This window comes from Chelonia mydas, chromosome 5 (assembly GCF_015237465.2).
Source record: "Chelonia mydas isolate rCheMyd1 chromosome 5, rCheMyd1.pri.v2, whole genome shotgun sequence".
NCBI lineage: Eukaryota > Metazoa > Chordata > Testudines > Cheloniidae > Chelonia > Chelonia mydas.
Window position 1 is genome coordinate 127,743,737 of NC_051245.2, and position 22,447 is coordinate 127,766,183.

At 41.4% G+C, this 22,447-nt stretch overlaps 2 protein-coding genes across 6 annotated transcripts in view; one reads left to right on the top strand and one right to left on the bottom strand.

Annotated features, from left to right (window-relative positions):
- HOOK3 (hook microtubule tethering protein 3) overlaps window positions 1–20,698 on the top strand; it is a 192,917-nt gene extending 172,219 nt beyond the window's left edge. Inside the window, exon 23 of the mRNA XM_043546660.1 lies at window positions 20,538–20,698. Coding sequence (XP_043402595.1) covers window positions 20,538–20,562 — 25 coding nt within the window. The 3' untranslated portion in view covers window positions 20,563–20,698. The remainder of the gene's footprint in view (window positions 1–20,537) is intronic.
- The window catches only part of KCMF1 (potassium channel modulatory factor 1), a 65,388-nt gene that overhangs the window by 15,469 nt on the left and 27,472 nt on the right, over window positions 1–22,447 (bottom strand). For all 5 annotated transcript variants that reach the window (XM_043546665.1, XM_043546663.1, XM_037902300.2 and 2 more), the window contains 2 exons: window positions 17,407–17,574; window positions 6,920–7,059 (listed from right to left, as the gene is read on the bottom strand). In XM_043546665.1, coding sequence (XP_043402600.1) covers window positions 6,920–7,059; window positions 17,407–17,574 — 308 coding nt within the window. The remainder of the gene's footprint in view (window positions 1–6,919; window positions 7,060–17,406; window positions 17,575–22,447) is intronic.

The following is a 22,447-nucleotide window of genomic DNA, read 5'->3' on the forward strand; positions in this document are numbered from 1 at the left end:
TCATTTAGTCCAGTCCCCTGCACTCATGGCAGGACTAAGTATTAAGTAGACCATCCCTGACAGGTGTTTGTCTAACCTGCTCTTAAAAACCTCCAATGATGGAGATTCTACAACCTCCCTAGGCAATTTATTCCAGTGCTTAGCCACCCTGACAGGAAGTTTTTCCTAATGTCTAACCTAAACATCCCTCGCTGCAATTTAAGCCCATTGCTTCTTGTCCTATCCTCAGAGGTTAAGAAGAACAATTCTTCTCCCTCCTCCTTGTAACAACCTCTTATGTATTTGAAAACTGTTATGGCCCCTCTCAGTCTTCTCTTCTCCAGACTAAGCAAACCCAGTTTTTTCAATCTTCCCTCATAGGTTATGTTTTCTAGACCTTGAATCATTTTTGTTGCTCTTCTCTGGACTTCCTCCAATTTGTCCACATCCTTCCTGAAATGTGGTGCCCAAAACTGGACACAATACTGCAGTTGAGGCCTAATCAGCACAGAGTAGAGCGGAAGAATTACTTCTTGTGTCTTACCTACAACACTCCTGCTAATACATCCCAGAATAAAGTTAGCATTTTTTGTTTTTTTGCAACAGTGTTACACTGTTGACTCATACAGTTTGTGATCCACTATGACCCCCAGATCCCTTTAAGCAGTGCTCCTTCCTAGGCAGTCATTTCCCATTTTGTATGCGTGCAACTGATTCTTCCTTCCTAAGTGGAGGAGTACTTTGCATTTGTCCTTATTGAATTTCATTCTATTTACTTCAGACCATTTCTCCAGTTTGTCCAGATAATTTTGAATTTTAATTCTATCCTCCAAAGTACTCCCGAAATCATGGATGAAGATATTGAACTGAACCAGACCCAGAACTGATCCCTGCAGGACCTCACTCGTTATGTCCTTCCAGCATGACTGTGAACCACTGATAAGTACTCTCTGGGAATGGTTTTCCAACCGGTTTTGCACCCATCTTATAGTAGCTCCATCTAGGTTGCATTTCCCTAGTTTGTTTATGAGAAGTTCATGTGAGACTATCAAAAGCTTTACTGAAGTCAAGATATACCACATCTACCGCTTCCCCCCATCCACAAGGCTTGTTACCCTGTCAAAGAAAGGTATCAAGTGGGTTTGACATGATTTGTTCTTGAAAAATCCATGCTAACTGTTACTTATCACCTTATTATCTTCTAGATGTTTGCAAATTGATTGCTTAATTATTTGCTCCATTATCTTTCTGGGTACTGAAGTTAAGCTGACTGGTCTGTAATTCCCCAGGTTGTCTTTATTTCCCTTTTTATAGATGGGCACTATATTTGCCCTTTTCCAGCCTTCTGGAATCTCTCCCGTCTTCCATGACTTTTCAAAGATAATCACTAATGGCTATCTCCTCAGTCAACTCCTTGAGTATTCCAGGATGCATTTCATCAGGCCCTGGTGACTTGAAGATATCTAATTTGCCTAAGTAATTTTTAACTTGTTCTTTCCCTATTTGATCCTACCTCTGATCCTTTCTACCCTTTCCCTCTGATCCTACCTCATTTTCACTGGCATTCACTATGTTAGAGGTCCAATCACCACCAACCTTCATGATGAAAACCGAAATAAAGAAGTCATTAAGCACCTCTGCCATTTCCACATTTTCTGTTACTGTTCCCCCCAGGCCCCACCCCATTGAGTAACGGGCCTACCCTGTCCTTGGGTCTTCCTCTTGCTTCTAGTGTACTCATAGAATGTTTTCTTGTTACCATTTATGTCTCTAGTTAGTTTGATCTCCTTTTGTTCCTTGGCCTTTCTAATTTTGTCCCTACATACTTGTGTTATTTGTTTATATTCATCCATTGTAATTTGACCTAGTTTCCACTTTTTGTAGGATTTACTTTATATTCGCTCCACCCACAGGCATTTACTCAGAGCTCTGCGATGGGCACCATCCACTTTCAATGCAGGATGCACCCATTTAGCCATGCTACTGTACCCAGAGCCTTTACCAAAGTCTTTCTGGTAGCAGCAGCTTATTTCAGATGGAATGGCTTCACTGTTTTCCCCTACTTGTTGCCAAGACACACCTGGAAGCCCACAAGCTGACCTCATCAATGCTTCAACTACTTTCTTCCCTAGGAATAAGAGTGAACTTGGAAAAGTCTGTCCTCACTCGGATACAGACAACAGACTTCTTAGTGGCCACCCTAGATTCAGTCACAGTGAGAGCTTATCTACCAAGGGACAGGTTTCGTACCACGAGCAACCTAATAAATCAGGTTATGTGCAACCCTTGAGCTCCAGTCAGAACTCGTCTTTACACATGGACCAGTCTATTTTATGAAACTCCATCAGCAACAATAATGGTTAACGTACCAGTCAGAGTCCTTTGAACTTGGAAGAGGGACCAAACAAGCCTGCCCTTTAGTATATGCACTAGCCATTCAATTTCTGACCACTGCCCTTTAATTGTCTTCATCTATTGTAGAAATTAAAATTGGCAACCACGAATAGATTTAACTTCTCACCAAAACTTTGTACCACAGGTATAAAATCTGTTCCTTATTTTGGGAAGCTGTGCAGTCTAAATTTTGAAAATACATTACAAAGATACTACCATATATTTTTCAAGTACAATGAGCACATAATAAGCAGAGCAGGTCAAGAATTTTTCAACATTTTTTTTTTGTGCGAGAAGGGTGCTCAGAAAATGCTGATTCATAAAAATGCATCAGCTTTGACAAAGGTTGTGTTGGGAAGATCGAGGATGGAATTTTTGGTGAGAGAGAGAGCGCGAGCCCAGAATAGCTGCTAGCCTGGTGCTTTGGGCACTCATCTGGGATGTGGGAGATCCAGGTTCATGTCCCCGCTCTGAATCAGACAGAGAAGGGCACTTGAACCTAGGTCTCTCACATCCCTGGTGAGCACTCTGACTATTGGTTATTCCAGTTGGGAGGTGGGGGGTCCATGGTTTTTTTTTCCGGGGGGGGGGGGGGGGGGGGCGGGGGGGCGGGGCGGGAGAGGGGAAAACAACTTGAAAGATGTTGGTTTTGCTCCACATTGGAATGAAAACAAATTCTGAAACTCTGAACATTTTTCATGAAACAGAACTCTTGTTTTCCAGCCAGCCTCACTACTAAGTTTAAATATCAAGGGGTAATACCACCAATTATTACAATACTACAAATGTCCAAGGAAATTGGGTGTGTGTTGCCCTTCTGAACTGGAAACTTCCAACTATGCAATCGCTGCATATAAGGAAAGGCAAAAAACTTCGGTTTTCTAGCCTGTCATACACATTAACATGGCAATGTTTGAACTGGATCAGATTTATTCCGTTGAACTGAGTTCTTTAACTTGCTGCCTAAAATAAGAATTACCAGATACAGGTAAAAACAACCCACAATTAGCCCTGCAAATCTGGCTGAAAGTCAGAAAGCTTTTATATATACACAAGCGTATTTTGATTACCACTGCTATTGTAAGTACTTGCTTAATATCAGCATCTAAGCAAGGATAATTGTTTCAAAACATGGGCTCATAAAGCGATTATAAACCTGAATGACTTTCTCCTGAGTCATGTGCTTATATTCTTTGCTCAACTGCAGCAACACCACAATATTGAAACAAAGTTTTATATGTACCTATAAGAGACTTTATAGCCAATGCTAAATTCAGCTCTTTACTAACACATCATACAAATGTGCACCAGTGCTATGAATAAAGTACTATGGATGAAAATATCCTTCACCACCACAAGCTAGGAACAAAGATATGGGTATAAAAATACTGGAGACTGATCTGCAAATAAAGAACAAGGGTTCCCTTTTCCAACAGGTGGAGCACCATAACTCCCACCAAAATCAACAGAGGCAGCTGCTCAATACTACAAACTTTGGCCTTAAGTGCAAATGAAAAAAAAGACATTTTTAAACATAGCTGAAGACCAAAATGTGCCAATTGGAGAAACTCAGAATCACACAATAGTCTATATCTGCAAAGTTTCACTGACATCAAGTGGCATGAATCAGAATTACATTACCACACCAATGACAAAAACGCATCTAAATTTAGGGGTTTTACTGCAAATCACTTTATTTAAATGTAGCAATTACAGTTAAACCTGAAATTACCTAAAAGAGACCAGCCCTTGGTGGGGGCGGGGAAAGCAGGAAGAAGAAAGTGATGTTCATCTGCACTTGATACCAGTGTCTAGGTCTAAACAGAATCAACGCCCACATTCTAACTCTTAAATCCACCAAAGGTCAAATATGTTACATTCTTCTTTGAAATACGAAAAACTAAAATAAAATAAAGGAGTCAAAAGGGAGGAGGAAATCTGAAATGATGAGAGTTATTTCTCTATCATACATTAGGTCCCATATAAAAATATGAAACTTGAAATGGATTACATTAACCAATAACAAACAAAGATAAAACGGAGCAACAAATACATTCACTCAATGTCCCACATATTCCTGAAGCATAAAAAGCATCCAAACCTGAAGATTTCTTGAACGGTTTGATTCCTGGGCGAACTTAACCTAGAATAGCTTAAGAACTGAGTTCCAAAAATTGTCTAGTATGCAATTTTGTTTAAATCAGGTAGTGAAGAGCTGTGGACTTTTCTAAGACAAAAATAATTTAGAGCTCATCAGTTCCTAAATAGCTGAGGTGTATAATCATTAGTTTCAGACCAACATCAAGAACAAAGCATTTATAAGGCATCAAAGACAGATTGCAAAGTGTTCTTGAACAGATCCAAGCCTTCCTAGACATAGTAAAGAGGGGTATTTCCCATGTTCAGAAAAAGTTTCAGAGACGGTAACATCTTCCACCACAGGCAATAATCACACCTAGCTACGAAGGCTTGGTTATCAGTTACTTGCCAACAAACAGCAGAAGCAAAATAGGTCTTCCAGAACTCTACTGTATAATGTGCAGTTGAATACCACAGGGTAGGCCTACACTAGAAATGCTAGACTGGCACAGTGGCAGCGATTAGTAGTAAATCCACCTCTCTGAGAGGTAGGTTGATCATAGAATTCTTCCCTTGACTTAGCAGTGTGTACACCGGGACTTCACAGTCCTGAGCGATGTAGTTAAGCTGACCTAACTCTGTAGTACAGACCAGCCCCTACCTGCTGTGAACTGATTACTACTATTGAAATGAACAGGAAATCAAGTGATCAATGATAGAGAAAAAGCAACACCCACCTTACAGGACCAATATACCATAGTATTTTAATTTTATGGACCATTGAACAAGTGATAGTCAAATCCAAAGTTCCTCAGCAGGATCCAGCTACCCTTCCTTGAAGGGAAGGCCACACTGGCTACATCTACACTGGGGGGAAAAAAACAGCCCCACACAACCTCAGCAGCAAGTCTCAGAGCCCAGGTCAACTGACTTAGGCTCACACTACAGAGCTAAAATTAGCAGTGTAGATGTTCCTGCTTGGGCTAAAGTCTGGGCTCTGAAAGCCAACAAGGAGGGTGGGTCTCAGAGTCTGGGCTCGAGCCTGCACAGAAACAGTCACACTGCTATTTTCAGTCCCACAGCACGAGTCTGAGTCAGGTGACCTAGGCTTTGAGACTCTCTGCTGCACATTTGTTTTTTTAAAACAGTGTAGTGGGCTATCCATTAACCCTATCTTCGTAAGAATGAAGCACTTTAAGACACTGTGCATATATATAGTAATCTCAAGAGCAGTCATTTGGTGGTATAACCTTGTTCTGGTAATGCCTGGAATTTCAGAAAAGAAAGGATGTTGTGATATTGCCCTAGATGATTCTGGAGTTAGAAATCTAAAATGTGCCATACTGACTTGACACTGGAAAAGAACAGGTTAGACAAATACCTGTCAGGAATGGTCTTGTTATTACTTTGTCCTGCCTTCAGTGCAGGGATTGGACTAGATGACCTACTGAGGTCCCTTCCATGGTTCTGTGGAATTGTACTGTCCATCTTAACAGCCAGAAGAATGTGTCTGATAACTTTTAATAAGTATTAACTGAACAACTTTTTGAAGTATTTCAACAAACAATGCCAGATTCATTGAAAAGAGAAAAAGTAGTTTAAAATAGGCTGTTACAAGTCAGGTGCAAACCCTTGTCCACCTCCCAATTCCACAGAATAAAAACCATATAGTTACTCCAGTCTACAGAATATAGACAGTGTGCAGATTTGGTGGCTGGGCTGAGAGAAGTGCTGTTAGGACAATTAGCATGTGGCAGGTCCTAAATGTCCCATAATATGCATCAAAAACATCCCACAGCCCCCCCAAAAATATAGTCAACATTAGGAATGAGATTTGTGGTCACAAAAAGTAAATTCCATAATATTAGGCTCCCTTCTGAGTTTTTCTGCATTGTACAATATTCAGCAATTTCTAAGCTTTCATTTAAAAAAAGTTAAGTTCATCTTTTCTATTGCAAAGATACAGGTAGCATAATGTAAACTTGATAGAAAACTCTATCCAACCAATATGACATCAGCAAAGATGTGAACTCACTGCTCAATTCTCCTCAACTTTAGAGCTTTAACTAAAATAATACAAATATTAACATTTTTAAAAGACTTTCTCTTCCCCTTTCATATTCAGAAAGAAATAAGCTATGTAGAAATTAAACACACAAAACTATGTTAATGCAACATTAAAGCTGGCTGGTTAAAATAAAGAAAGTTGGGTAATGCAACAGTTAAGGTTCCAACAGCAATGGTGACTTGATCATGTTGCATATATGTAGTTTAGTAAAATCACTTATGAGAATACTTCACTCCAATTGTTTTTAAAATATGACAAACATTCTAATCTCAAGTGTTTGTGTGTGTACACACACATACCATTTTTAGAATACATACACAAACTAAAATGAAAGACATAGTTGAGCTTTAATTTCTCATGTTTTCACCATAATTCAAAAGCAATACTGATTCTGCTTACCACTTCTGTTGATGTTTCTGCATGCTCGGAAGTAACATGTTCTTGAAGAGATGTTTCCGTATAACCCATTTTTCCACAATAAGGACAAGTAAAAGACTGTGGCTGCTCTACAGAGAAAGCTTCTCCACCATAGTACAAATCTGGAAAAGAAAACCAGTGGGTAGACTTCATTCATGAAGAAGCATTACTAAATACACTGGAGTTAAAATATGTATGGTACAGTCAACTCTGTTAAACTAGTCCTTTGGTCAAGTGACATTTTAACTCAGGCACTTGGTTATATGTCTGAAAACATAAGGAGAACTTGATATTTATAAAGGTGTTCAACGAATTAAACACTCAAAGGAATAAATGGATTATGCTAATTTCAGGCTATCATATACAACAAAACATCATCATCCAGTAACTGCAAGTGCCTCATGTGCCACTTTCTACCCTAACTTGTCCCCCCAACTCCACTCCCAAATCATTTCCCCTGATATTATTTCATTATAATAGAAATGTGGGGGTAGGCAGGTCTCCGGGAGGATACCTTGGTCACAGCAAATCTACACAAAACAGTATTTAAATGTGTCTTGTCTACAATGGCACTCTTTCTACCGCTGTTGGAAATGAACCAACCTTTGCAACAATGGGAAACTGGAGAGAGAAAAAGTCTAGTGCAGACAAAGCTCAAACTTGGTCTATTTACCGAAGCAAATAACACTTGAAAGCTGTTATGTTCTAGTTTCTTTTTCAAGCACCTACACCTGTAGAATTTATATAGTTCGACTCCTGAACAAACAGCTACATTAAAATGCACCCCTGCAAACCTGTCATGAAAATGTAACCACCTGTACTAAAAAAAAGAACTCATCCCTTCTTCACTATGATGACTATAAAATGAATAAAGCTTGTAATTTACTTGCAGGCTTAAAAGAGGTATTTTTCCTGAGCACGTAGATTCAACTCTTTTCCACCATTCTTCTTCCTTGGGCTTGTTGATAGTCAAAAAGTGATTGACATTTATATGGATAAAGAATATACAGTTCTAAATAACAAAGGATTAGAAAACTGAACAAGTTTTGGAAAAAAAATATAAATCTTCATGCTCCAGAGCATAAGCCAACCTCAAAATGATGGGGGTTATGAAGGAACTTCCTTGTGGGCACGTTATTCCATAACTGTCTTGTACAGAATTCCTTGCACCTTCTGAAACTTCCGCTATTGGCCTCCATCAGACAGGATACGGGGCTAGACAGAGCACTGGTTTAGAATAATTCAAAAGCTGTTATCAATAGGAACTCTTGTGCTCCAAATTAGCACATGCACAGAGCCTCACTGCAGGAATCACACACCTAACCCCACAGACACGGAACCTTTTTTGAACAATAATTAGCAGTTATAGGGTGTTTGCATGCCCTAGAGCCCAATATTTCAAGACCTATGGCATTAAAAAGAAGCCTCCTCTACTGGTCTTTCTATTCCTGACTGTTTCATTAAGTCTTATTTGCACATAGTTACTAAGGAGAGGCAAAGAGGCTCTGTGGAAGCAACATATTGCAGAACAAGAGTTGGATTATTTCCTGAAAAGTCTCTCTCTAATTCATGACATTGTTCCCATAGGGCTCTAAGTAGGAGGCTAAGAGAAAGATATCCTTTTCAAAACATTCACTGCTAGCATACACTACAGCAGGGGTGGGCAAACTTTTTGGCCTGAGGGCTGCATCAGGTTTCGGAAATTGTATGGAGGGCCGGTTAGGGGAGGGGAGCGTGGCCCAGCCCCCACTCCCATCCACCCCCCCTGCTTCTCACCCCCGGGGGTGCCCCTACCCCATCCAAACCCCCCTGTTCCCTGATGGCCCCCCCGGGACCCCTTCCCCATCCACCCCAAACCCCCGCTCCCTGTCTGCTCCCAGAACCCCCGCCACCTCATCCAACCCCTCCTCTCCTTCCTGACTGCCCCGCTGGGACCCCTGCCCCTGACTGCCCCCTGCTGCCCCATCCAACCCCTCCTCTCATTCCTGACTGCCCCCCTGGGACCCTTGCCCCCCATTCAGCCACCCCTTCGCCCTGACCGCCCCCAGAACCCCTGCCCCTGACTGCCCCCCACCAGCCCATCCAACCCTCTTTCCTTCCTGACTGCCCCCCCCCGGGACCCCTGCCCTCTGACCACCCTGACTGCTATCCACCCCCTGACCACCCCCCCGAACTCCCCTGCCCTCTATCCAACCTGACTGCTATCCACCCCCTGCCCTCTATCCTGCCCCCTTACGGCGCTGCCTGGAGCACTGGTGGCTGGCAGCGCTACAGCCGCGCCACCTGGCTGGAGCCAGCCATACACCGCGCAGCACAGAGCACCGGGTCAGGCCGGGCTCTGCAGCTGCGCTGCCCCAGGAGCTCACAGCCGCACCGCCCAGAGCATTGCGCCGGTGGCACAGTGAGCTGAGCCTGCAGGGGAGGGGGGGAACAGCAGAGGAGGGGCCAGGGGCTAGCCTCCCGGGCCAGGAGCTCAGGGGCCGGGCAGGAGGGTCCTGCAGGCCAGATGTGGCTCGCGGGTCACAGTTTGCCCACCTCTGCATTACAGGGACTTATCCTTGCTGGAGAGGAAATGCCGTCACATCCAAACTGTGACTATTTGGTTGGTCCACCAGATTCAACCATCCCAGAAAGAGTCAAAGACACAGACTGCCATCAGGCCAAGGTATCAAATAAAACTTCACTTCTACCCTGCATCTGGCTAAACCCACTGACCAGAAGAGATCTTGGAACCTGTCTCATAGCAACCAAGCTAGAGCCTTGTGAAATCTAATGTGACCCCTATGAAAGTTAGAATGGGGAACAAGGGGAACTATCATAAGATCTCTCTCCACCTGCAGGCCCTGATGCTGCTGATGAGGCACAACCACAGCAAAGTACAAGGCTGCTTCTAACCCAAAAGTTAGTACTTCTGTCTGGTAGTGGTTGCTGCCTTCCATGAACCTGAGGTACGTGTGCTTTAACCTTTTTGAGATGAGGAAGTAGGCATTTTGAAGATTAAAATTCATCATATCCATTGTGAGAGCTGAAAGCAGGGATTATGGTGCCCAGAAACAGAAGTAATCTGTTCAATATTCAGAGATGCAGAACAGGCCACAAAGTTTCCTTTTGGAATAAGAAAACACTAGGAATGAAAGCCCTGAGCCTTCTTAAGGCTCTGGGCTCTCTGAGAACACGTGCAAGTTTTTATGCTCATCTGCATTGCGGAACTTTGCAGGACTAGAGAAATATCGCCACCATTTTGAGTAAAGTTCAAGGTGACCCCATAAACAGCAAAAAGTTGACATAAATAGTAGAAAAATTACAAAAATTAAACTAAATGTTTTGCGTTTGTACTAAAGCTACCTCTATTATGGTTAGCTTGGCTCTATGGCTACTCCACTAGATGGCCAGAGAGGAGTTCAGGCTGCAGAGGGGGTAATTATACCCTTAGTGCTCAGAATGTGGAGCTCAAGGGATCTGGACTACTGCTTATAAATGGTTAGTGATTTTATGGTTAGACATGCAACTCCTCCAACAACAGGACTCTGCAGGGCAGTGATGTGAAAGAGTAAACCAGAGTTCTCTTTTTGGTCCTAATAATTTTGCACGTCTAGGAAACTACATAAAGATTTTAGATATAAGAAGTAAACAAAAGGGACAGATTCCAATTTTCAAAAAAATTCAGAAAAATCCAAATGTAATCTTCTTTCCTCCCTAACTAGTCCTATTACCAGAGTACGGTGATGTTATTTAAGGTTCAGCACTTCAATAGGCGGACATGCAAAATATTGTGGAGTCCTATAGGAACTTTGAAATACCATCAAACAAGCTCAAATCGATGGCATTAACAATTGTTTCCTTACATGCTAGTTTGATTACTTCTAACTTTTGGTAGGTCTTCCCAGACAGTGGATAAATATCCACCTACTGACTGAATGACAGGGAACTCCTTCCCTTTCCTCCCTCCCACACAAACAAATTTTATGTCAGACCCATCTATAAGGGCTGCTTCCAGTTTATCAATCCAGTTCCAGAAACTTCCCAAGTAGTAACACACTGTACACAGATCTTGCAACAAATCATTAAACAAAAACATGAACAGTAAATTAATCAGAAGGGCAAAGTGTAGTGGAAAAAAAGGGAAGTCCACGCAAAACTCCTCCCGCAGGTAGCAGGATGTAAGTGAAAAAATAAGGATATAAGAAATGCTTGTTTGTTACAGCTGCCATCTATAAAACAAATTTCAAAATCAAAGTATTTAAAAACAAGAGGGAGGGAATTGAGTGACAATTCCCAGCTTTTCAGTTGAGCTAACTCAGACCTGGGTATCTGGACCTATCTGAGGTTAGGAAAAACCAAAATCTCTCCTACATGCCACAGCTGTGTCCACACAGTGAAAACTCCAGCAATAGTATCCCATGTCCTGACACAAACAGGGAGAAAGTACTGAGATAAGAGATTCAGCACGAATGCCAAGCTTCCAACCCTCATCCTTCAAGACTGTCTAATGCAGCCCAATCATGAATCTCAGCCCTCCCGTGAGAGATGGGTGGGTCCCAGAGCCCAGGCTCCAACCCAAGCCCAGAAGTCCACACTGCAGCGAAACAGCCCCGCAGCCCAAGCCCTGAACCTGAGTTGGCTGGCATGGGCCAACCGCAGATGTCTAGTTGCTATGTAGACAGAGCATAGGATTGCTTAGACAAAACCAGTCTTGCTATAATGGACTAATGTAAAAACAAACAAACAAACAAACAGTGTGACATTTTCTTCCCTTTGTCTACCGGTAAGACAACATAATACTTTGTCTGGACTTACCCACAGGACATAGGGGAAATTTACATTTTATTTTCTTTTTCTTAGTTATTTTTCTATGAGTGTTGCAAAGAAAAGCGCATGTAAATTAAAATTTTGCCACTGAACAGATACCAGTATGAGGTTAGTTGTCAGATTATTACATTGACATTTGACCCAAAGGATCAAAAAAGTAACTTTCTTCTCACACTTTATTAGCTTTATTAGAATAAGGCAGTGTTATCCCTAAAGACATACTTCCTACTTCACAGCAGAGTTTTTGGCTAAAACCTTCCCCGTCCTCGTCTGTCTTCCTCTTACAGACCTAAAGAAGAAACGTACATGCCCTTACATCTTTACTCCTCATTATATTTGTGTGTGTGTGTGTGTGTGTGTGTGTCCACTATCTGTAACAAAAATATTTAGCAATGAAGATTCACCACACCCCCAAATCTAATCTTGTGGCTGGAGAAGGACTTGTCCACTTGATTAATATAAATAATCAAATCCCAAAAGGAACAGACTCTTATTCAACTTGTTTAGGACTGTTCTTAACAGGGTTATTGCCTTTCACTAAAGCTCTGGTGCAAGTACCACTGCTACTAGAGTCATATGCCAACAACTAGATTTAGAACCAGTTGAAGATGTTGCTACTTTCTTCTGTACTCATCAGCGATCAATTTCATTCGTGTAGGAGGGTCTCTGGGTACAGCTATGTCCACTGGCAACGGCTAGTATTATTCAGTATTTTTCTTGTTTTATCAGTTTCTGTTCTTCTGGTTTTAGCTTGGGTAAGCTTCACGCTGAAATCCAGTCACTGAAGCCTGAGACGACTTAAGAGTTTTGTATCTCTAAGGCTTTGTCTACACTACAGCCTATGCTGGCATAATTTGTGTCATTCAGGGGTGTGATGAAACATAAATGTGCACAGTGCTATGTCGGTAGGAGACCTTCTCCCACTGACATAGCTTCTGCTGCTCCCCGAATTGGTTTTACTATGCCAACAGCATAGAGTGTCTTCACCAGACGTGCTGCATGGGCACAGCTGTGCTGCTGAAGTGCTGCACATATAGACATGGCCTAAGCCTCACATTCTTTAAGCAGAGACACTTAGCATAAACGTTTGTCTCGAAGGTTGGCAGGATTGTTTGGATCTGTTGCCCCATATGCATCCGAGCTGAGATTACTCTTGTGATTGATGTGACAGTTACCCTACAGCCCAGCACAGTTAATGAGAGATCTTCTTGTAGAATTCTATTAAGAATTTATACCTCTCTCTCCGCAAGTCCATTCCCTTGGGTTTAGATGGGGTGGGAGTTGGGTGGAATTAACATGCTTGAAATCACAATGCATCCTGAAAGCTTGGAATTGAGAGCTAGTAAATGGTGGCTAAAAGGTTAGGTCAACCCAGCTATGTCATTCAGGGGTGTGAAAAATTAACACTCCTGAGCAACATAGTTAAACTGACCTAAACCCTGTTGTAGATTGAGCTAAATTGACAGAAGAATGCTTCCATCGACCTAGCTGCCAGCTCTTGAGGAGATGGAATACCTACGCGCTGATGAAGAACCCTTCCCCTGGCACAGACAGTGTCTACACTGAAACACTACAGCTATGTAGACAAGTCCTTGATGGTCGGTGATTCTCTCTTCTGGAATGCCAAAATGAGAAAATATGTCTTGTAACTACTCTATGACCTGTAAGATCTAGTAAGAAGCAGAATTTCTACAATCTAAAAAATAGGCAATAACTATTAGATATGCACATCCTCCTCCTTTACACAGGTCTAGTGTTATCTTCTGAGACCTCTCAGGAAATAAGAGATTCTTTCAACTGTATCTTTCCGGTCTTTTTTCAAGAGCTATGTGATTCCACCTTCTGTTTCAAGTCCTTGCCCTATGCTGGGCCAGCACACAGATGGCTGGACTTGCTCTCAGCATTTTAAGGCTCTGGCGTCCATCAAGCTTCCTTACCAATGTCATCCTGTAAGGACTGAAGAACTACAATACAATTGCCATAGGTGATCAGATCTTCAGCTTTAGAGAGTTCCCCTCTCACTGAAAAGAAGTTCCAGGTTACCTGTGGGACCTCTGAACAGTAAAAAGGACAACCAGACTTTATAAATTTGAACATAGTGAATCAGCACTACTGTCTATCTTATTCAGTTCTGATGCCTCTCATGTGGGCTTCTAGATCATCCTGAGCCTCTGGAGAATCTGGATGATCAGTAAGGTTCCTCCATAACGGTGTCAGGTGCATAGTCTGCAATACATTAATTTCAAATGCATGAGCAATCCCTGACATCTAAGAGCACCGTATCCAAGTCTTTATTTTTCATTAATGATATGTATGGCTTGTCTGTCAAAAGTTTGAAGTTGTGCAAGACCTTGTGAACATCTCACATGGAAGTGTGACCTAAGACTAGAGCTCTAGACAGGGACTCAGTAGACTTGGGTTTTATTTTCCAGCTCTGCCACTGGCGGTTGGGAAATCTTGGTCAAACCACTTCATTTCTGTGCTTCAGTTCCCCCATCTGAAAAACAGCTATAGTACTTTTCTCCTTTGTAAAGTGCTTTCAGATCTATGGATGAAAAATGCTAAGTACCGGTGATGGACCTCCTTCAAAGCCATGCTAATTATCTTTTGAACTCCAACTTGCCAAAAGACCTGAAATTGTATAAAAGATCCTTGGGTCTGATTCTGTCACCTCAGATCTGCTTAAGCTTCACCAGGGGAAGTTTGAGTCGCAAGACCTGACGTCCCAGTTATGCTGGTATGCCCTGAATAGGCTATCTGGACATTGGACTATAGCTTATGAACTATTTCTGAAAGAACTCTTTGCAACTACAAAGCTCACCATCTCTGCTCTGAATATGCACCTCAACGAATTGAGCGTATGTCTGTATGTGTATTGATCTTTTAACCACACTCTCTCTGTGTTGGTTTTTAATAAATTTTAGTGTAGTTAATAAGAATTTGCTATAGTGTGTATTTGTGTAAGATTTGAAACATTGATTAACCTGGGAGGTAATGTGTCCGATCCTTTTATTTTATATGATGAAATAAGATTTTCAGACATCATCGTATTTGACTTAGGTATCTGGATGGAGGTCTGAGGCTGGATCACTTTAAGGGAACTGTGTAGTTTGGACTTCTGAGTAACCAGAAGGTAATAAAGAAGCTGTTTTGTGCTGGCTTGGGGATTCTCTGCCCCGTTCTTTGCAGTTCACCTTAACTGAGTGACCTCAGCTGTCCCCCACTAGGACCCTGGTCAAAATAAGTGACTGATTTTTTAAAACAACTGTGTTCAAATGTCCCTGAACACAGATCCCAGGAAATAGGCACCAGTTTATTGCTGGGCTACCACCCTGTAACCTTTTCTTCAACAGACATTTTCCCCAGCATCCTTTATTCTTCCATTTCCTGCACGTTCTTCCATTGGCTACGAAGACATTCACTTCTAATGTTTTCTATGCTGCTGCATTTGCAGGCAGAAATGTAGCAGAACTCAGTGCCCCTAAGGCTTTTTTTTTTTTAAATGTGGCTGAACTTTCTCCCCACAGGAGTGTTTTCTTTCCTTCTTTCACCATGCTTCCACTACTTTCTTGCTGGGTGATTTTTCATGTTTAGATAATGGATAACAGCCAAGTGGAATTTCATCAAATTATACAAAATTTATGCTGAAGGTTTAGAACAAGCCTGAAAAAGTTAATCCAAAGAACATGAAAGTACCTCCTTAGCCATATCTGTAGCATTTCAAATATGGTTTGTGACAAAGTTCCTCCTCTGCCTTGGTTGGTCCTGCGCTTATTGGCGGATTTTCTCGCCTCAGAGGTTCACGGCAGCACTCAGTTTGGCCACTTTCCTGGCTCAAATCTGCCGTTTACTCAGTTAGCCTCATCACTGGCCAGCATGGGGAAAGAAAGAAAGAAGAACAATCCCCGCAGTCTCTGCTGATCCACCTAGTGGATCGGGAAACAGGCCAGAGACCTTCCCCTCTGGTGGAACCCACCGTCCAGTTCAACTCCTCCGGTATCAAGTAGGGAGTTGGGGGGATGGAGGGAACCCGGGCCCACCCTCTATTCCGGGTTCCAGCCCAGGGCCCTGTGGACTGCAGCTGTCTACAGTGGCTCCTGTAACAGCTGCGTGACAACTACAACTCCCTGGGCTACTTCCCCATGGCCGCCTCCCAACACCTTCTTTATTCTCACCACAGGATCTTCCTCCTGATGTCTGATAATGCTTTTACTTCTCAGTCTTCCAGTAGTACACCCTCTCACTCTCAGCTTCTTGCGCCTCTTGCTCACAGCTCCACGCACGCATCACAAACTGAAGTGAGCTCCTTTTTAAACCCAGGTGCCCTGATTAGTCTGCCTTAATTGATTCTAGCAGCTTCTTGATTGGCTGGAGGTGTTCTAATCAGCCCGTCTGCCTCAATTGTTTCCAGAAAGTTCCTGATTGTTCTGGAACCTTCCCTGTTACCTTACTCAGGGAAAAGAGACCTACTTAACCTGGGGCTAATATATCTGCCTTCTACCACTCTTCCTGTAGCCATCTGGCCTGATCCTGTCACAGGTGCTATGGAATCACGATTGTGAAACAAAGGAACGGAAGCCAATCTTTATATTTAATGGTTCTGTACTTAATTAGAATAGTTGTACTCAAGTATATTCCAAGCAAAAGGACCTGATGTTAATTTTCCAGTATTCAGGAGCAACCTAGCATTGCCACTGATGTGTTAACAACCCCAGAGCAACAACCAAAGATAACAGCCCTTCCTATCTCATCTTTGTCACTACATTAATTCTAGCCAGTGACACTTTACAGCCAGGGGTGGCCAACCTGTGGCTCTGAAGCCACATGCGGCTCTTCAGAAGTTAATATGTGGCTCCTTGTCTAGGCACCAACTCCGGGGCTGGAGCTACAGGCGCCAACTTTCCAATATGCCAGGAGGTGCTCACTGCTCAACCCCTGGCTCTGCCCCAGACCCTGCCCCTACTCCACCCCTTCCCGCCCCCTCCCCTGAGCCTACCATGCCCTCACTCCTTCCCCTTCCCCCTCAGAGCCTCCTGCATGCCATGAAACAGCTGATTGGGAGGTGCGGGGAGGGCGGGGGAGACGCTGATCAGCGGAGCTGATAGTGGATGGAAGGTGCTGGGAGCGGGGGGAGCTGATGGGGGGGGAGACGCTGATCAGCGGGGCTGACAGTGGATGGAAGGTGCTGGGAGCGGGGGAGTTGGGGGAGCTGATGAGGGGGCTTCTGATGTATTACTGTGGCTCTTTGGCAATGTACATTGATAAATTCTGGCTCCTTCTCAGGCTCAGGTGGGCCACCCCTGCTTTACAGCAGAGTATTCACTTTTCCATTTAGCCTTGCTATAACTTGTCATAAAATTCAGTTTGTTTTATGCTGACAGATGTCCTTAACAGATGTATTCAAATATCTAAGCAGATAACTTAAGAGTCAAATGAAGAGAAAGCAGAAATAAAGACTTTCTAAAGAAATAAGTTTCATATGCTGCCACCAAAAACAAGCCTCAGTAGAATGCTTTTAAAAGAAAAAGCTAAATTCTGTAGACTTGTTTTTCAATGATGCTGCTCAAAAGCCCACGTTGATAAATCAGAAAATGACAATACATACTATGCTTAGATATACTTCAAAATAACCACCACAATTTCAATGAGATGTCACTTACCAAAATCTACCCTTGTTAGTATGCACTGCATTGGATGGTCAGTTGTATGCCTTGTTGTCGTTGCACCACTTTCATAACAGGATGCACACAGATCGTAATCGTAGCAAATTAAACACTTGTATCTGCGACCTCGAAAATTTCCTTTTAAACATGCATCGCAGCTGACACCTGTAAACAAAGAAAATTGCTCATAAACAGCGGTAATTGCACTTCGTTTTGAAAGAAAGTAGGCTTGTCTCTATTTGTCCTCCACCTGAACGCAACACCAGAAAAAAACCGAGGAAGGTTTTATGCAAATAAAACATATTATAGGACTAAGCACATTTACGCCTCAAACATAAAAAGGCACATAGGGTCCAAAATGAAAAGCCTGAATTCTGCAAGTGAAGCACAAGAACACAATCAAATCACTAGCTTACTAACTAGTTAAGACTACAGTAGAACCTCAGAGTTATGAGCTGACCAGTCAACCACACAACTCATCTGGAACCGCTAGTACACAACCAGGCAGTAGCAGAGAGAGAGAAAAAAAATTTAAAAAGCAAATACAGTACAGTACTGTGTTAAACGTAGACTACTAAAAAATAAAGGGAAAGCAGCATTTTTCTTCTGCGTAGTAAAGTTTCAAAGCTGTATTAAGTCAATGTTCAGTTGTAAACTTCAGCGAACCACCATAACGTTTTGTTCAGTTATGAACATTTCAGAGTTACGAACAACCTCCATTTCTGAGGTGTTTGTAACTCTGAGGTTCTACTGTACAATCTTTTGTATGTGCTTTTAAATACAGACACAATTTTTTCAGAACACTGCCTGAAATGAAGCGTTGACTAAAACAATCTGAAGATGCTAAAAACTATAGCCAAGTGATGCTGTAGTTAGTCCAGAATGCAGGTCTTTTAAAAACTGACAAAATCCTGAATTAAATCATTCTCTGTCTTTTGTGATTTTACTTCCACAATTTTACGTTTTTTTGATGCAACAGCTTGATAAAATCATATTCACAAAACATATCTGCAATAGCCATCTGGATCTCCTATTTCAAAACACTAGGAAAGAAGAAAAAAAGCAGAATTATGTTCCATCAGCCACTTTTCAGTTTCTTCCTTATTCTGAGCTCTAACTTTGTATTTGGGATTAGTCACGCTGGCTATGTCATGGAAAGGTTTCATAGCTTCTCCTAAGCATTTTGTGATGTTATCCATGTGGTTTCAATTTTTTGTTGTTAATTAGATAAAGTCACAGACTGCATCAGGAGTGTCATCTGCTTGTAATCTGTCAAATCTCTAAATTTCCTTCAATTGCTTCTGTAAATTACAGGAGTCTATAGAAAGGAACTAGTGTAAATGTGTGCCATATGTTGATCAAAGTCCTTCTCATGCTCAGTGCAAATTTGTACGTGCTTTTCATAGTCGGCTGCAAGTGCAGACACCCTCTTCCTGGGAGTTCCATCAGGAGTCACTGGGAAAACTGGGACAACCAATCCTATCATCCATAAGAATGATGGTGCCTGCTGACTAACGTTTGAATTTCCAGTCTGTTTTAGAGCTCTGTTAGGTGTTACTCCATGGTCAATCAGGTTTCAATAGCATACTCAACATCTATACATCGGAATTTTAGTACAACGACACTTCAGAAGCTTTTCATCGTCTAAGCAAATGGCAAAGATCTCCTTGTCAGACTTTTCTCTCAAGTGAGGTCTTCAACAACTTAAACAGCATTCTGTGGTTTTCTTTTTAGACTCAGAATCAATAGGACTAAATAGGAATGGATTTCCCCCGTATGGATACTTGTAGCCATTATCTGGTCATTTGTTTGACATTATGCATTAGTATGAATAGCGGTTCTTTTAGTACTTCCTTTAATTTTTCCTTCATTTCTTCACTTGCCACATTCTACTAGTGGACTTGTGAATTTAAATCTGCCTGGAAGAGTATATCCATAGGAAAGTGCTTCAATCATTTCTTTAAACTGTTCGTGGCCTGGAACAGTGTTTAAGCGTTTCATCATATCTTATATTTCAATGAAGATGATGGTATCAATGTCTCACTTACAGTATCAAACTCATGAATATTTTGACTTTCTCCTTCAATAGATGAAATCCCATTCAGTGGTAGGTACATTGGATCTCGAAGGAGCTGAAGAAACTTATTTCCTACACTTTTTGAGACAAGCAAGAATCCTTTCAATACTCCTATTTAACTTTTGATAATGTTTACACAATGATTGTGAAAAATCATCTGTTTTCATTACTTTAGTTCACTCAATTGCTTGCTTCCTACCACTTTCTTCAACTTCAGGCACATGCAGTCAGATAAATTTACATCCTGATGTTTGATGATCAGTGAACACTAATGCCAGAGGTTGGTTACTGTCAGTACCTTTAACACTTAGTACAGTCAGAAAGATAACCACCACCTTTAGAGTTCAATACAGTGAAGAGTGAAAAATATATAAAATAGCCAGCTTTATAGAGAACCACATCAAATGCTCTGCCCACGCCTCTAAATTTTAAGCCCAGTCCCTCCAACAGTTCATAATTTCATTCGCTCCTCTTCCTTCAACATTCAATGACAGTTTATTCTACCCACCAGACATGCACCTCCCTCCAATCACCAAACGATTCCACCCATTACTCTTCCCTTGTAGGCTTTTAGACAATTCTGTCACTTTCTTATGTCACAATAAGAACCCTTAAGTTATCACGGTCTTTTTAACTCTTTAGAGTATTCATTCACAGATTTAAGTGGGAAAATAAACTTTCTAGTGTCAAAAACTGTTTTCTTCACAAATATTTCAAAATGACACAGAAGAGAAAGAAAGAAAGAACGAATGAACCCACTGGGTATTCTTTCTGGGAAAAATACCTGGGTTTCCCTTAATTGAGAATATAAATGAAAACACAGCTTGAGGGTTATTTTTAAAGCTTTGTTAAAATATTAACTACATACACATTTATGCACTCAAAAATGTTTATACACCACATTTTCAAATAGAAAGCTTTGGGACATGCTATGATCCATTCATAAATTTCAACTACAAAATGTATACACTAAAGCTGAAAAAAAAAAAAAAAAAAAAAAAAAAAAAAAATCTAAAGACTTATATCACATCACTACTACTTGAAATTCTAGGTCCAGAACACAACATGGGCGATAGGATCACCTCTTCTGTTCATTCCCTCTGAAGCACCTGGCACTGACCACTGTCGGAAGACAGGATACTGGGCTAGATGGACCTTTGGTGTGACCCAGTATTACCGTTCTTATGTAATCATTAAATCATCGAAAAAACACAGATATCTCCACAACTCTGCATGCCAGTATTTCTTCACTTCACTCCAGGTCAGTTATCACCTCATTTTTCTAACACATTGCAACCGATGGTATAACATTACTATTTTTATATCTCTTAGTTCCATACAAGGATCCTGAGCCGATATTTTTAAAATGAGAACCTAAAGTTAGACACCTAAGCCAATTTACTCACCTAAATAAGAGCTGAATACCCAGAGCTCCCATTAAAACCAGCAGAACCTGCTGGGTGCTCAGCACTTTTGATAATCAGGTTATTTAGGCTCCAAATTATTGACTTGAAGACTCATTCTATGCTCCCATTTTTTAAACTCTTTACCCTGGATTTGGCTCTTCTATGATTATTCCCATTTTTGGTCAAAGCCTACCACAGAGCAGCCCAAAATCTCACACCGCCAACCCACTGATATTGCTCAGATCCTCCTGCAAACGATTATCCACCTCACAGCAACCGCATTCCCTTTCTTGTGTAGGTCTTAAGAAAAGTTTTTCAACCTTTGGAAATCAAAAACCTGGTTGTGCTAGCAGCTTAATTTCTTAGATTTTTTCAATTTTTAATCCCCACAATCTATTAACAGATTTTTGCACTGCATACTGAAATCAACACTACATCCAGACTACTCTATCTAAAAAATCTTAATGATAATATGACAGGAGAGTGAGCACAGCAGGTCTGTCAGCTTATCTCCTGTGTCCAATCCTTTTCCCCATTTACTTTAAACATTGCAAACAAATTCTCAGAATACAAATTTGACATTTACAGAGAAAATGCGCATGGGGAAGGACCACATTATAAAAGAGGATACTAAGAGGGACAATTCTGTAGACCAGTGGCTCTCAACAAGGGGTACACGCAGAGGTCTTCCCAGGGGTACATCAACTCATCTAGATATTTGCCTAGTTTTACAAGAGGCTGCGTAATAAGCACTAGTGAAGTCAGTACAAACTAAAATTTCATAGTGACTTGTTTATACTGCTCTATATACTATACACTGAAATGTAAAAACAATATTTATATTCCAGTTGATTTATAATTATATGGTAAAAATGAGAAAGTCAGCTATTTCACAGTGATAGTGTGCGGTGACACTTCTGTATTTTTATTTCTGATTTTGTAAGCAAGTAGTTTTTAAGTGAGGTGAAACTTGGGGGGTACGCAAGATGAATTGGACTCCTGAAAGGAGTACAGTAATCTGAAAAGGTTGAGAACCACTAGACCATGTATGGCAAGACACTCTGAAAGCAATTCTGATTACGCCACTTTTGGCAGGTGCCTTAGTGTTAAAGGGCGCTTGATGTAAATGCAAAGCAGGCCCTCTAACACTAATGACAGTGTTTTTTAAATATACATTTATGAATCTTCACCTGAACTGAAAATTGCCCTCCAGTCTCCTCCATTGTATTCCCCTAATAGCGTTACAGTATGCCCCTTTCAGTGAGACAACTGAAACGTGTTCAAACGCCGATTTTAAAATTGTATTTTCAATGCATTTTATAAATTTATCTTAACAGGAAAGCATTTGTAGATGTTTTTCACTTTCTACTGGGTGGGCTGAGCAAAATGAATAACTTTTTTTTTAAATCACTAAGTCCTACTAAATTATTACTAAAATATGAATATGCAATGAGAGCAGGTCCAAAGAAATAGTTACATTCCAGTTTGGAACGATACCTACACTTCATGAGCACATACCTCTACCCTCCTAGTCAATCCTCTCTGCTTAAAGGCA